This window comes from Podarcis cretensis (assembly GCF_951804945.1).
Source record: "Podarcis cretensis genome assembly, chromosome: 13".
Lineage (NCBI taxonomy): Eukaryota > Metazoa > Chordata > Lepidosauria > Squamata > Lacertidae > Podarcis > Podarcis cretensis.
This window is the reverse complement of record NC_137182.1, coordinates 50,549,423-50,564,692: the sequence shown is the minus strand read 5'-3', so window position 1 is coordinate 50,564,692 and position 15,270 is coordinate 50,549,423. Positions and strand designations below refer to the sequence as shown.

Sequence of the window (15,270 nt, the reverse complement as noted above, 5' to 3'; positions counted from 1 at the left end):
TTGCCTACCCCTGGATTAATCCATTGCCAACTACTGTTCTGTTTCATTAGCACAGGCAATTGAACTCTATTCTGGGTTCCTTCAACCCCCAAATTTTATATATTTGCAAGTCTTCACTCACCATTTATTACTGGTGAGACATTTTTATTCCGCCGTTCAAACAAGGTGGCATCTATGATGCGTGCCTTCTGCACCCCATTTGACTTCGCAACCACCCTGTGCAGTAGGCCCAACAAGAACAAACACAACTATTCCGTTCTTCGTTTTACCTTGGTCTGGAAAAACGTACCACCGACAGACCTCTCTTGACACTTCTACAGCCGCCATTAAGAAACCCTTGAGTGGAGCAAGCGAACAACCATTTTTTTGCGCTCAGAAACTCTGGGATAATTACAGCATAGCAAGACCCTGGTCTGTTGTATGTTTAGCACGATGTTTAAATCTAGGGCCAAGCTGGCAGCGCAACTGGTCCTCGGTGCCAGGCCTGCACCCGCGAGGACAATGGGCAGGTACCACCCGAAGGCCCAGCTGAGAATGTGCCTGGCAAGGGCTGGCGGTGTGGAGACCCCCATCTCTGGCAGAGTCTCTTCTGAAGCAGCGAGCGAGTGATGTCATGGCAGCTAGTAAAAAGTCAGAGAGAGAGAGAGACAATGGGATGCCAGGCATTCCTTCCCCTCACCTCCTGCTTCCAGGAATCTGCATTGCTATTGTTCGAATGCTAAATTTGCTGCCAAGAACCCCACTACCCTGTCTCTCTTCCAGGCTGTTCATAATGTCCCCCTCTTGCGCCTTTCCAGAGGCTGCTTGCGCACTCTACATTTAAAGCACACACCCCAAAAATACAATAATGGGAACGGTAGTTTTCCCCCTCACAGAAATACAACTCCCAAAATGCATTTCCCATGATTTAAAGCTATGTATGTCCTTTAAAGAAGGCTGATCGCCGAAGAATTGATGCTTTTGAATTCTGGTGCTGGAGGAGACTCTTGAGAGTCCCATGGACTGCAAGAAGATCCAGCCTCTCCATTCTGAAGGAAATCAGCCCTGAGTGCTCACTGGAAGGACAGATCCTGAAGCTGAGGCTCCAATACTTTGGCCACCTCATGAGAAGAGAAGAAGACTCCCTGGAAAAGACCCTGATGTGGGGAAAGATGGAGGGCACAAGGAGAAGGGGGCGACAGAGGACGAGATGGTGGGACAGGGTTCTCGAAGCTACCAGCATGAGTCTGACCAAACTGGGGGAGGCAGTGGAAGACAGGAGGGCCTGGTGTGCTCTGGTTCAGGGGGTCACGACTAAACAACAACAACAACATGTCCTTTAAATGTACGGTGTGTGTGCAGAGCCCAGTCCTTGCCCTAGAAACCCTCCCCCCAAAAAACTTTTGGCTCATTCTTCGATGGATTTATCATTATAATAAGTCAGTTTTAGTTGCTTGCTGTATATGACGTCTCCAATCGCCTTGCAAAATGTTAAGAGCATTAAGCGTAACCTAAAATCCGGGGTGGGGGGAAGTAACCTTAGAGGCCAAATCCAATAAAACAGCAGCAGGCTTGATTTAAAAATAAATAAATGTCCCCACCTTCCGTTTGGCTGTTTCCCACTTTCATGGGTTTAGACTCCTACGTGAAAAATAACAATTGCGGCCGTGCATTAAAATAGGGAGAGGGGTTTCCAATGTGGAAGGAAAGTTTGAGAGAGGTGGATCAGAGCATTCGCAGAGAGTTAGCCTTGTCGTTGTTTCAGCTCTCTGCTCCTATAATATGCAACAACGACGCAACACCAATGATTGAGAACCTTAATAAACCACTGATAGCTAGGTGGAAGCTGCAAGTATTTAAGTATTTCTCAGCAAGGGCAAAAATGTAGAGGGTATCACAGCCATCCCCATTTAGGGTCCTCGCAATATTTCATTACCTCTCGACCAACTGCCCTGCGTCCGCCACCCCCAATATTCCTCCTTCCCTCTGGCCGTTTCATTCCCCCCATTCTTTCCTCCCCCCTGAGCTCCCCCAGAACTTGGCCCCCTCCCAGCAAATAACATCCCTTTGGCCAACCAGAAGATGACATTACTGCTGTTCGCAACCCTGGCGTGCTTTATCTGCCTGATATTTTCGAAACAAGCACACCGGGGCTAAAAGAGGCGAATGACGGTCGCCTACGCCTTATACCAATTTAGACAGTCATCTGGCTTCTCCCCAAAAGATCCCTGGGAAGCATCCTCCTGGTCCTTTCTGCTGGGCCCTTCTGCAAGCAAAGCAGCTGTGCTCCCCCAGAGCCATTACCCATCTCAGGAGGTTGCTCTGGGTACTGTTGGGTAGATCTTTCAGCTGGTGCCAACTGAATTTCATGGGTACAGTGGTACCTCGGGTTAAGAACTTAATTCCTTCTGGAGGTCTGTTCTTAACCTGAAGCACCACTTTAACTAATGGGGCCTCCTGCTGCCGCCGCGCCACCGCACGATTTCTGTTCTCATCCTGAAGCAAAGTTCTTAACCTGAAGCACTATTTCTGGGTTAGCGGAGTCTGTAACCTGAAGCGTATGTAACCCAAGGTACCACTGTATAAGCTTTCGTGTGCATGCACACTTCTTCAGATATCTGAAGAAGTATGCATGCACACGAAAGCTTATATCCAGAACAAACTTAGTTGGTCTCTAAGGTGCTACTGGACAATGTTTTAATTTCTTAATTTATTTCGACTGCGTCAGACCAACACAGCTACCTACCTGAATCTGGATTTCATGGGTTGATCTGTGGTCTGGGTGATAGGGAGATGGGCCGAGGTGGCTCGCGACCCTGTCCGGACCCTGAGATTGTCACGCGAGGCCCTCCTCTGGGAGAGGTCTGGAGGGTGGCAACCAGAGCCTCTGCCCCACTGAGCTGCCAGTCTTCAAACTCTCCACCAAACTAGCTTTCTCCCTAGTGGCAGCTTTCATGAGGGATTGTCTCCCCAAGGAGACCCGCCTGGTGCCAGCCTTGCCATCGTTTTGCCGCCAGGCAAAGACTTAAAAAAAAAAAAGTTGGGCAGCTCCAGGGATATGCTCTATTACAGCTAAGTCTGCACTGTTGTAAACAAAATCAACCTGTCCTTTTTCCCTTATGGGGTATCCAAGAGCCTGTATAGAGTTCTTACGTGGGTTCCCTATTGGTTCTACGGTAGGAGAAAATAATAGAGGCCAACCACAAAATATTGTGAAGCAAAGCAGCTGGTAAGCCTGATCTTTATTGATCTGTTGCAACAGGGTGCTCCCCTCACACGCAGGAAAGGAGGAGGACCCCGAACAATGGCGCGCAAGGCCTTATATAGAGATAGATTAGATAGATTAGATAGATTAGATAGATAGATGATAGATAGATGATAGACATTGCTCCAGACCACCCCTCTATACATCATACATACATCATACATACATCACAGAAAAGGCGGTCTACAGCAGAAATCTGAGTGCGTTGTTTATCTTGTCTGACAGGTTACCTGTTAATGCTCACTTGATTGGATACCCTGGGAAGCCTGGGCAGTCTTTTGTAACGATAAATACTTATTTCCTGAGCCAGGTCACAGGCTCACCTTATTCAAACACAGACATACCCTTAAGACAGGATTTGTGAAGGAAAAGATAATGGGGAGGCTTTTCCATTTTCCTTTGACCTTGCAGAGAGAACATTTGGTCAATTTGGGAATCAAAAATGGTTTCAGGTCGGTCTTCCTGTGCTGATCTATGTATGTACTTTGGTTGGTTGGTTGGTACATTTATGAACATTTATTATATATCTAAGACTTTAAAATTCTTATCACAGAATGTAATAACTTTTACATGATCTAGATTTCATGGTTAAAAAAAAAAAAACTTTGGTTGCAAATAGATTTGGGACTTTGTTGAGCAGAAAGCGACACCAGTTGCCGGGGTTTGCAAGAGGGGGAAGCGCTCTTGCGTTCGAATCCTGCTTGCCGGCAACTGCCTGGCCACTGTGAAAACAGGAAGCTGTACTACAGGGGCCATTGGCCCGATCCTCTTATTTTCCTAAGATGTGCATAAACCTTACTGTTTCGCTTTGCAGGCGGATTAATTGGCGGGTACCTAAGTTGCTTCTTGCCCGCGAACGTAACCCAGGTGCATTTTAGCGGCGGTCTGTGCTGGCTCTGTTGACATCCACAAATACCCCGAGTGCTAGCCTTGTCTTGGCCGCCATGCCGCGCGGGTGGCGCAGTTGTGCGGTGGCGCAACGTTCCCTCCCGCTGACCTCTCGATCTTTTCCTGTCCTGTCGAGGCCTCTGTGCTATCCTGGCTCGGGAACAATAGCCAGGCGCATAGTGCCAGGGTGCGCCAGGAATCCCATTGTCGTCTCTCCAGCCCACGTTTGGCCTTTGTTTCACCTGCCTATTGTTTTCGAAGGCAATGGGGGGCATCTTGCCAGGGCTGCCCCCCCCCTCTTCCCCATCCCTCCTGTTAGCTGGGGACTCCCTTAAGCTGCTTCTGTTTGGTTTTCTTTTTTTGCATGGCTTTCGTGCCAATTACATTCCCAGCTGGGCTCCTGAAACAACCTTTCCTATTATCCTCGCAGCTGGAATTCTGGCTCCAAAAAGTCATCAGTGCCCATCAGGCAGGGGAGAGAAATGGCTCATTTGGGGGGAAGCCGGGAAAATTGGCTTGTCGGAAGTGTGAGCGTGCGTTACAAACTGCCGAGTCCTGCGTTCAGATTTCAAAATGGGGACCGTAAGGCCTAGTGGTCTGAGCAGAATGTGCGAGGAACGCTGAAGGCTAGGACTTCAGGGGTCTGTCGGAAGAAAACTGGGGTGCCTAAGGGTAAAGGATGGGGGTCAGGAGCCAGGACTCCTGGGTTCTTTCCTCTCTCCTCTCTGACGGAACCAGCAAAGCAAAGCAAAGCCTGAAGAGCAGGTTCAGGAGGCGAGGCAATTGGGCAGCAAGCCTTGTGGTTAGAGCAAGCTTGCGGAGATTCCTCCTTTTTTAGCTCAGCTTGGGATGACGATGCGAACTCCTGAGATAAATTTTGCGGTTCGGGGCTGTGTTTCTCAAGCTCCCCTGCCCTCTGTGGGTCACTTCACAATGACATACAGTGGTAACTCAGGTTACATATGCCTCAGGTTACATACACTTCAGGTTACAGACTCTGCTAACCTCGAAATAGTGCTTCAGGTTAAGAACTTTGCTTCAGGATGAGAACAGCGGGGCAGCGGCAGGGGCAGGAGGCCCCATTAGCTAAAGTGGTGCTTCAGGTTAAGAACAGTTTCAGGTTAAGAACGGACCTCCGGAACAAATTAAGTACTTAACCCGAGGTGCCACTGTATTCCTGCTTGTTGTGGCAACTGAATTGCTAGGCCCTGAACGACTCCTAATTGCGTCTTTATGGTCAGCTGAGTGATGCTCATACATCGCTGGTGTTCAGGGTGCACGGAGATGGAGCCCTCTTCCCGGTTAGGAGGCAGGGCGAGAGGGTAGCCGGGTGTAGTGGTTAGAGGAGGAAAGGCAACTCAACACAAAAACACAATTTCCAGAAACGGAAGACTAAGAAGCAGGGCCAGTTCTTCAGAGGCACCCGGTGTTTATCCCTCCCGCTTCTGCTAAGCTGGCCGGGGCTGTGTGGAAAAAAGAGAGCACCTTGGAAAGGCTATATTTGTGCTGCGCATTTGGACAGACAATGGACACATGGGAGCAGAGGGTGGGGGGTCCCGGGCGAGAGACAAAGAAGGGAGCAGGTGCGAGGGGGAGGCCGGAGCCAATTCATAATCCGGGGCAGGGCACAACGCCAGCAAACAGGGCGGCACCGTGCCAGGAGCTGCCACCTTCCGGCCATTAACTCCATGCAGGCCTCCCTTCGGCGTTGTCTGTGGGCATTTTCTGCCCTTTTGGCTTTTGGCCTCCTTTCTGCCTTCCAGGACACGGCCTGCCCCCCTCCCCCATATCTCACAGCATTCCCTCCCCAAATGTCAGGCCCTCGCCTCCCCTCTCGGCTTGCCGGCGGCCCCGCCAGGCCGTCACTCGATCCGACGGGTGACGTCCGCCGATGGCCCCCCTTGGCCCAGAACAAAAGGCAGGAATGGCATTGAGGCAGCCTGACCTTCGCGGCCGGCTCCTCTGGCGGCCCTTATATAGCAACCTCGCCACAAAGGCTCCTTATTATAGCCTCTCATCGGGGAGACGGGAATAGAACCCAAGAGTCCTGCCTCCCGGCCTGGGGACAAAGGAGTCCAGGATCCCAGCCGTCCCCTCGGCTAGGCTATGGAAAAACCCAGATTCGGGCTCAGAGATGGGCTAAAAGGCCTAGGCTTTTTTGGGGGGCAGGTTGTAATGAAAAGCAGTTTTTTTTTCTTTTCAAACTTCTCACGTTTAAAAACCAAGAAAGGGGGGACAGAAAACCCAGGTTCGGAAGCTCTTATCATAGCTGTCAACGTTTTTTCCCTTTTTTAAAGGGAAATTCCCTTATTCCGAATAGGATTCCTCGCAAGAAAAGGCGAAAAGTTGACAGCTATGGCTCTCATGCGTGCGGCCTCATGTGGTGGCAAAATGGCAAAGGAAAGCCACTCTGTGCATGCTCAGAGGTACACTCGCCTTGCCTTTCCAGAACGGAGCCCCGGTGGTTTGAAACTGGCTCTGCAGCTAAGCCCAGGGAAGGCTGGGTTTAGCATAGATCCCATGCTTTCCTCGCAACCCTGCAAATTCTGGATCCAAATTTTGAAATCGAAATCTTGTTGCATTTTGCAAAAAAACGGGTTGGGTGGGTGGGTGGAGAAGAATGCCAGTTCTGTTATTACTGTTTTTATGTCACTACATTGTAGCTCTAGATAGTTTTTGCAAGGATTTTTAAGCCCTTCCAGAGAGACAGAGGATTTCTCTAAAAAGAAGAAAAGACTTGGTTAAAACTTACTTGCTGGGGGAAAAGACATCTGGATTTTGCTGCCTATTAGCTCTCTCCCCTCAAATGAAAAGCCTCCTTTTTAGTATTAAAAAATGGCTGCCGTGCAGCTCTCCACATATTACTTAGCTGAGGTTTTGCCTAAGTCCTTCTCTGAGGGATTTTGTACCGTTTGAGAGATCACCCTCTTAACTTACATAAGTTTAAACGGGTTCATGTTTTTGCCTTGGGGCAATCGAAATATGAATCGAAAGACAACCAGAATGTGGTTTGGCTGTCAGCTGGACTTTTTGAGTCTCGTATACATAAACTTTCTCCACCTGAGTGAAAGAAGAGGAAAAGGCAAGTTTGTCCATTCAGGTAAACAACCCTCTGCTGCAGACCGAACGTGCGGCATTGCACAAGTTGTTTCTTCTGGCCTCAGTTCTCCAGCTGTAAAATGGGACTAGCGGTGCCATTCCCCGTGAAAGTGAGAGCAAGACAGCTGCTACATGTGAGATGGGCTATCAGATCTGCTGCTGCCTTCACAGTTGGGGGAAATAACGCTTTTCCTGCTGGAAACGACAGGAAGGGAGAAGGCTCTTATGCCTGAATCCTGCTTGTGAGTTTTCCACAGGCATCTGGGTGGTATAGTTCAATTTTGTGGCTAGCTTGGCATTGCTTACACTGGCTGGCAGCAGCTGTCCAGGGTTCCAAGCAGGGATCTCTGCCATTCTTACCTGGAGATGTCAGGATTTGAATTCGGGACCTTCTGCATGCAGAGTGAATGCTCTTATCACTGAGCTAGGGCAGCGTTCAACCTTCTCTGCCTCTTTCCCCCACCCCAAATCCCACTACCTGGAAGCTGCTTTTAGTCTCTCTGGGGGAGAAATGAAGTACCTCTATCACGCCTGTGTTTCTCCCACTCCTGAGTGGGTGGAAGTTTCAAGCACTGCTTAATCTTTCAGGAGCGGCCCTCCTTTCAACCAAATCATGTCCCTCTGCAACAGCTTTCAAATAATAATTTTTAAAATGGGAAAATATATATCCCTCTCTCAATAGAAACCCTCTTACGATATTTTCCAGGGAACGAGTCTGCACAGGGAAAGTGGCCAGGGGAGAAATGGGCAAACTTCGTATCGAAATGGACGCCTCCTCCTGTGATTATTCAGACAGTGAAAGCACAATGTGGGAATATCTAAAGTTGTTTCCCCGAGGCCCGAGGCCTGAAAATGGTTTGTGCTTACGAAAGGTGTGTCTTGGTCGCCTGGGGGGGAGCAAAAGACCTCAGGAGAAGGCAAACGAAAGCTTCACCCGAGGTGAGGCTCCCGTAATCGGCTTCACGTTGCCTAATTCTGTTTACCAGATTAAGGGAAGAATGGAGGATGGTGACAACTTTCAAGTGGGGTTGCTGAGCCCCCCTAAGCAACTCAGGGCTCTGGACATAAATCAGTTACACCTTCAAAACCAGGGGTCAGCAAACTTCTTCAACAGGGGGTCGGTCCACTGTCCCTCAGACCTAGTGGGGGGCCGGAATATATTTTGGGGGGGAAAAGTGAACGAATTCCTATGCCCCACAAATAACCCAGAGATGCACTTTAAATAAAAACACACATTCTACTCATGTAAAAACACGTCTGCGGGCCGGATTTAAAACGTGATTGGGCCAGATCCGGCCCCCGGGCCTTAGTTTGCCTACCCATGTTCAAAACCATCCCCAGACCCTCTGAGTTGCATCTTGGAGCTTGGGTTGCAGCGAAATCAACGGCACTTAATAACGCGATGCCTCGACGCAACATTTTCCTTTCTCTGGATTCTTCCCGTTACGTTTCTGCCAGGTGGGGTAACAGTAAACTATGGCTAAGGGTTGGGGTTTTTTTGGGGGGGGGGTTCAATAAACTATGGGTGAGGGTGTGCAAGAGATTACATGTGGAAACAGAGCATTGCGGAGGGCAGTGGAATATTCCTAGGTTGCCAAAAGTATGTGCAGCTTCTTTCTCTCATCTCCCCTGAGACCCCCACCTCTCCCCCCACTGGAATCTCAACCCTGTTGTTCCAAGATATTTTGATGTCCACTCCCCCCCCCTCCCTGAACCTGTTCTTATTCTTCATACCACAACAATGACGACTTGTTCCAATTGTTCCAGGGGAAGCACGATAGGATTGGGGTGGTGGGGAGGGAAGTGGTGGGGGGGGGAGAGAGAAGAATGGGTCCGTGTGCCCATATGAGGCTGGCCGGTGGGAGGGAGCGGGGGGAGCAGGGGTTTATAACCAGGGTGCTGGCCAACCACCCAGCTTACAACCCCGCCCATCTTGCACTGGTCTCAGGTAAGGCCCAACGCCAGCTGTTCCACATTGGAGGGTTTGAGGGCGGCTAAGAAGGTATTGTGTTTGCCAGTGACTGGGCTCTGGCCATCTGAGCATGGGAAAATATAGACAGGGAGTTTGCACCCATGGAAGGAACTCTGAAGGACATCTAATCCAACCCCCTGCTCGAACCCACGAACCTGAGATTAAGAGTCTTATGATCTACCAGCTAATCTATCCTGGGGGCAGGGAATGAAATCCAAGCTGCCAGGTGCGCTTTCAATGTACCTGGTGGTTCGTGATATTTACAATTTTTTTTGCACATTTGCAATGCAGGCAAATGGTAGAATGCTGCCTTTATCACCCACCTTTTTCTCCCAAGGGGCTCAAGCTGGAATACCTAGTTCTTCTCCCCCTCCCTCCTCATTTTAATTTCCACAACAACCCGGCGAGGTAGGCTAGGCTGACCGGCCCAGGGTCACCCAGTCGTGAGCTTTGTGGATTTGAACCCTGGTCTCTCCCAGCTCTTAATCCTGATGCTAGCAGCTCACAAGACAGTGGCTGGAATTGGGAATCGGCTGCGGTGTTTGCAAATATTTGCAGGCGGGTATGTTTGGGCTGGGGTCTCTGTGCAAAATTGGGGCTTTGTGCGTGCCCGTTGGTGGGTCGTGTGTTTGGAGAGAGATTTGCACGCGTGTAACGAACAGTATATGCAAATAAGCACACTTCCTAAGTGGGGCTTGTAAGGACTGGACGCGGCTCTCCAAAATGTGTTGCACGAAGGGGCTAGGATTGTGTCCCATCCGCACAGAGCCCTGCCTGTGTTTTCGTGAGTGTGTAAGAATGTGAGTTTGTAGTAGTGAGTGTGCCTGGTTGTGCATTTCCAGTAAATTCAAGAAGTGTATGTTAATTCTGCAAATCCTGAGATCTGAGAATTTCATCTGGATGCTGGTGGTTACACCATTAAATACCTCATCCATCCTTCTGAGAATGGTTACATCCTGAGAATGGGTGGTGTAAAGGCATTTCTTGTTTGAATTTTGAAGACAACATTCCGCTCTTTCCTTCCCCCCCCACCTCAAGTATTTCCATTAGATTTCCCCTACCAGCTGAATATTAAAACTTAAGTTCGAAATTTAGGCGTTGAAATCTTTCGGGATTTCTCTTGCCTACATGCGGCTTTGAGAATCGGGTGAGAATTTCCATGGGCCGTATGTTGAGAAACGAAGGACTTTCCTCCCGGGTTTGCTTCTGATAAACAGTGTGGCCCAAGGAGAGAATTCTGGAAAAAAATTTATAATAACGAATCGTCGTTCCGTTTTTGTGCTAGCCATAAGTCTAGCTTGTTTTCCCTCTGGAAGGAAAACTGGTGAGCTGATTGTATTGCCTCAAGAACCCATAGCTGTTCAGCCCCCCCTTTAGAAGTGGTTGTGCAAAATCACAACCTTGGCGCGAGACAAATCGCACAGGGAGCTTAGCAGTTTTCAGATTGCACGTAGTTGAGCTGTGGAACTCGCTGCCACAAGGCATAGTGATGGCCGCAGCCTTGAATGGCTTTAAGGGGTTTAGACAAATTCATGGACGGTAAATCTGCCTGCCATAATGGTTATGTGCTACTGGTTGCTTGGAATCGCAGGTGAGGAGCGAGTGCTGTTGAGCTTAAGCCCTGCTTACAGGCTTCTGATATGCATCCAGTTGGCTCTTATGAAAACAGGATGCTCGAACAGGTGGACCTGTGTTCAGATCCAGCTGGGCTCATCTTATGCTCTTATCTAGGCAGCCCCACAGCACAGTGATGGTTAGAGCATCACAGCTCAACAACCAAGCACATGAATCGCTGGCAGAAGATTCAGGGTTCCCTGGCATCTCCCATCAAAACAATATTTTAACTCGGATGGCGGCTGGGAAAGCCTCTACTTGAGGTTCTTGACTCTTTTTCAGACCAGGGATCTATCTAACTTTAGCCCAAAATTGCACGTGGGGACTGACACTTTCAAGGTGGTATTGCTTCTGCTGTGACTCATTACGGGGCAGGCTGTAACCCAGGAGTGTAGCCTTTTGTCGGTAGTTTGTTGAACTACAAAGCCCAGCATCTCCGGTGACCAGGGATGATGATGGGAGTTGTAGTCCAACAACAAGTTTCTTATGTCCGTATGCAGGCATGGGGCTAATTATATGTATTATTGCAGAACTGGGCGTGAGATGCTCAGCTCAGTTCAAGTTTCCTCTCAGCCGCAAACCCTGCAGGGTGACCTTGGGCCAGTCTCCCTCTCCCTGCCCCAGCTTCCTAGGTGGACACACCTCGCAGGGTTGTTGTACGATGATAAAATGTGTGTGGAGAACCGTGTATGCTGCCCCGAACTCCTCGGACGAAGGCAAACGTTTCACAAAGATTTATGTGCAAGGGCAACATGTACATAAATGTTTGTCTGGGGCTTTCGCTCCTCCAGGCCCACCATTCGCAATCACAGGAAATTCTATCCCTGGAGCCGCCTCCCTGCTGCTGGGGCCCACTGGGAATGGTGGGACTGGTGGGAGGCAGGGACGCAAGGCAGGAGGTCAGCAGTAGGTGGCGCCACAGCCAACAGCCGTTGCAACCGCAGCCAATGCTAGGTAGAGACCCTGAATTTTAGGTTTGCTCTTGCCTTCCTCCCTGTTGAGATGAAGGAGAAGGGAGCTGACAGGCAAGGTCACTCGCTTGACAGGGTATAAGTGAGAAGGCCGTCAGATGGGCTGGCTGATGGCAGACCGAAATCAGTCACAAAATCTGAGGTCACAAGATTTGGCAAGGTGCGAATTTAAAGGATTTTGTTCACATATTGGCTCAGGAACTGCAAATCAGGGAAATTCTCAGGAAACTGCAAGCAGAAGAGAATTATAGATATCGTATATGTTTGTGATGGGCAGGCCAGGGAGGATAAACATGCCTACATTTTGTGTTTTTCACCTACAGTCATCCGGCCCCAGGTAGCCGATCTCCTGTGGAACCCTAGGAAAATAAAAAAGGTAAATATGGGGTGCTTCTGTCCAGGAGCAGTTGCTTTTGCGGGCAGGTGTTTTATTCACAGCTTGCTTTTAGCTGGCATCCAGATTGCAGCCTCTTCTGTTTCTGAGGGGTGTTTTTTTTTTTTTTTTTTTGAAAGCCCACAAGAGGGCAGAATACTTGCACAGGAGGCAGCGGCGTTAAGCATGGCGCAGTCCTCCCAATGTCCACTTGGGGGCAGCAGCACCACAGCTTCCCTTTTGGAGAGGCGTGTTGGGCAACATGGAGCTCTCCCCCATGGGCATTTTGTGTACTGCATATATTGCATACCTCCTCCTGATGGGGTGATGGTCCCCCCTGGTGGCTGCTTGGCAAATTGCACCATCCCCAACCGCCGGGCCTTGGAGTCCTGGGTTCGAATCCCACGAGACCCGGGCTCCTGTTCACTGCTGCGAGGGCGCCCCTGCTTGCTGCATGGTTGTTACCTTTGGAAATGTTCCCGTTCCAGCTCCAGCCATGTCTTCAGATGCTGAGATGGCCGACTTTGGCCCCGCAGCCCCTTACCTGCGCATGTCAGAGAAGCAGAGGATCGAGGCGCAGAACCGGCCTTTCGACATGAAGAAGGATGTGTTCGTGCCGGATGAGAAGCTGGAGTTCGTCAAGGCCAAGATCACGTCCAGGGATGGTGGCAAAGTCACCGCGGACACAGAGAATGGCAAGGTGCTGGGCTGTTTCTCGTGCTCTCATGCCCATCCCATCGTATAATAATAATTTATTATTTGTACCCCGCTCATCTGGCTGGGTTTCCCCAGCCACTCTGGGCTGCTTCTAACAAAGATTAAAAATACATTAAAATGTCACACATTAAAAACTTCCCTGAACAGGGCTGCCTTCAGATGTCTTCTGAATGTCAGGTAGTTGTTTATCTCTTTGACATCTGGTGGGATGGCATTCCACAGGGCGGGCGCCACCACAGAGAAGGCCCTCTGCCTGGTTCCCTGTAGCTTTGCTTCTTGCAGTGAGGGAACCAGCAGAAGGCCCTCAACGCTGGACCTCAGTGTCTGGGCAGAACGATGGGGGTGGAGACACTCCTCCAGGTCTACTGGGCCTATGAGGCCGTTTAGGGCTTTAAAGGTCAACACCAACACTTGGAATTGTGCTCGGAAACGCACTGGGAGCCAATGTAGTAGCTCTTCTGAGTGTAGTGCTCCAAAAGTTCTGAAACTTTGGCATTAAAAAAATGCTTCCCACTCTCCCACAACCATCTTCCCTTCTGCCCGACACCGTGCCCCCATGATCTCTCCTCTGTCTTTTTATAAATGCTGTTCCGGCCACCCACCTCCCCAGTGAGGCGAGGTGCCAGCTGCCATGCCCTGACTGGGGGCTTCTAGTGCGGCTGCCCCTGTTCTGTCGAGCGGGCATCCCTGTTGTGTCCCTCCCATTTTTCATCTATGACTTCCTTCTATCCTTTCCCTGCTACCTAAGTAAAAAAAGAGGTGGTGCCCAATGCTAGTCCTACTCAGAGTAGACACCATTGGAATCCATGAACCTGAGTGGTGCCCGTTAACTTCATTGCATCTGCTCCGAGGAGGGCATTGGATGCAACCCGATGGGTTCAATTTGGGGGGCTGTTGGGAGGAAGAGGTTCCCCGTCCTTTGGGCGCTGGCTGCAGTGGCGTAGCATGGGTTGTCAGCCCCCGGGGGCAAGGCAAGTAATTGGACCCCCTAACCCATGGATTTGCGCCCCCTAACCCGTGGATTTGCGCCCCCTAACCCTAACCCCCAGATGTTGCGCCCGGTGCAGCCGGCCCCCCCTGCACCCCCCACGCTACGCCACTGGCTGGCTGTCCTGCTGGCCTGAGGCTGGTTGCCTTCTCTCCACAGACGGTGACAGTGAAGGAAGACCAGATCATGCAGCAGAACCCGCCCAAGTTTGACAAGATCGAGGACATGGCCATGCTGACCTTCCTACACGAACCTGCCGTCCTCTACAACCTCAAGGAGCGCTACGCCGCCTGGATGATCTATGTAAGTGGGCACAATCCTTCCTGGCACCCAGCAATCTGCCTTATCTCAAGCCAGGCCATTTTGGGTCCGTGTAGCTCAGTATCAAAAGGGACGCGGGTGGCGCTGTGGGTTAAACCACAGAGCCTAGGACTTGCCGATCAGAAGGTTGGCGGTTCGAATCCCCGTGACGGGGTGAGCTCCTGTTGCTCGGTCCCTGCTCCTGCCAACCTAGCAGTTCGAAAGCACACCAGTGCAAGTAGATACTGTATTTTTCGCTCTATAACACGCACCCGACCATAACACGCACGTAGTTTTTAGAGGAGGAAAATCCGTAGGCATGCCACCCGTAGGCATTTCCTCCATAACACGCACAGACATTTCCCCTTACTTTTTAGGAGGAAAAAAGTGAGTGTTATGGTGCAAAAAATACGGTAAATAGGTACCGCTCCGGCAGGAAGGTAAACGGCATTTCCATGCGCTGCTCTGGTTTGCCAGAAGCGGCTTAGTCATGTACACCGGCTCCCTCGGCCAATAAAGCGAGATGAGCGCCGCAACCCCAGAGTCGTCCACGACTGGACCTAATGGTCAGGGGTCCCTTTACCTTTAGCTCAGTATCGCCAGCACTGGCTGGCAGCAGTGGCTCTCCAGGGTGTCAGGCAGGGATCTTGAACCTGGGACAGTCTGCATGCAAAGCAGGTGTCCTCTCCCAGAGCTACAGCCCTTCCTTGTAGGAAACTTGCAGGCCTCCAGGTGACACTGGACGACTCTTCCTCCCGTCCATCAGGACAGCTGCTGGGCTGAGAGGCAGAGCAGACATTCCCCCTTACCTGGCACCTGAACATTATCCAGAATCTGCAATATTTCCACCTCGCTGGAGTGGACTTGTTGGGAACTGATAGTTAAGAGTGTCAAGAGAGCCCTGCAGGATTGAACCAAAATTCCACCTACCCCAGCTTTCAGCTTCCAACAGTGGACAGTCGTCGGGTTTCCTGGAAACCTGCAGGGAGGGTTAAAAAGTAATAATTCCAGGCCTCCTGAGGTTCTCGGCTTCCTTCCACAACCCACACCACCCTTCTTCTTTCCCTTTTAATTCCCCACAAGACATTTTCTTACAGAACGCCC

At 50.4% G+C, this 15,270-nt stretch overlaps 1 protein-coding gene across 2 annotated transcripts in view; it reads left to right on the top strand.

Annotated features, from left to right (window-relative positions):
* The first annotated feature begins 9,111 nt into the window (after window positions 1-9,111).
* The window catches only part of LOC307202094 (myosin-7), a 42,080-nt gene continuing 35,921 nt past the window's right edge, over window positions 9,112-15,270 (top strand). For both annotated transcript variants that reach the window (XM_079951708.1, XM_079951709.1), the window contains exons 1-4: window positions 9,112-9,179; window positions 12,112-12,164; window positions 12,650-12,861; window positions 14,026-14,169. In XM_079951708.1, the coding sequence (XP_079807834.1) occupies window positions 12,658-12,861; window positions 14,026-14,169 (348 nt within the window). In that variant the 5' untranslated portion in view covers window positions 9,112-9,179; window positions 12,112-12,164; window positions 12,650-12,657. The remainder of the gene's footprint in view (window positions 9,180-12,111; window positions 12,165-12,649; window positions 12,862-14,025; window positions 14,170-15,270) is intronic.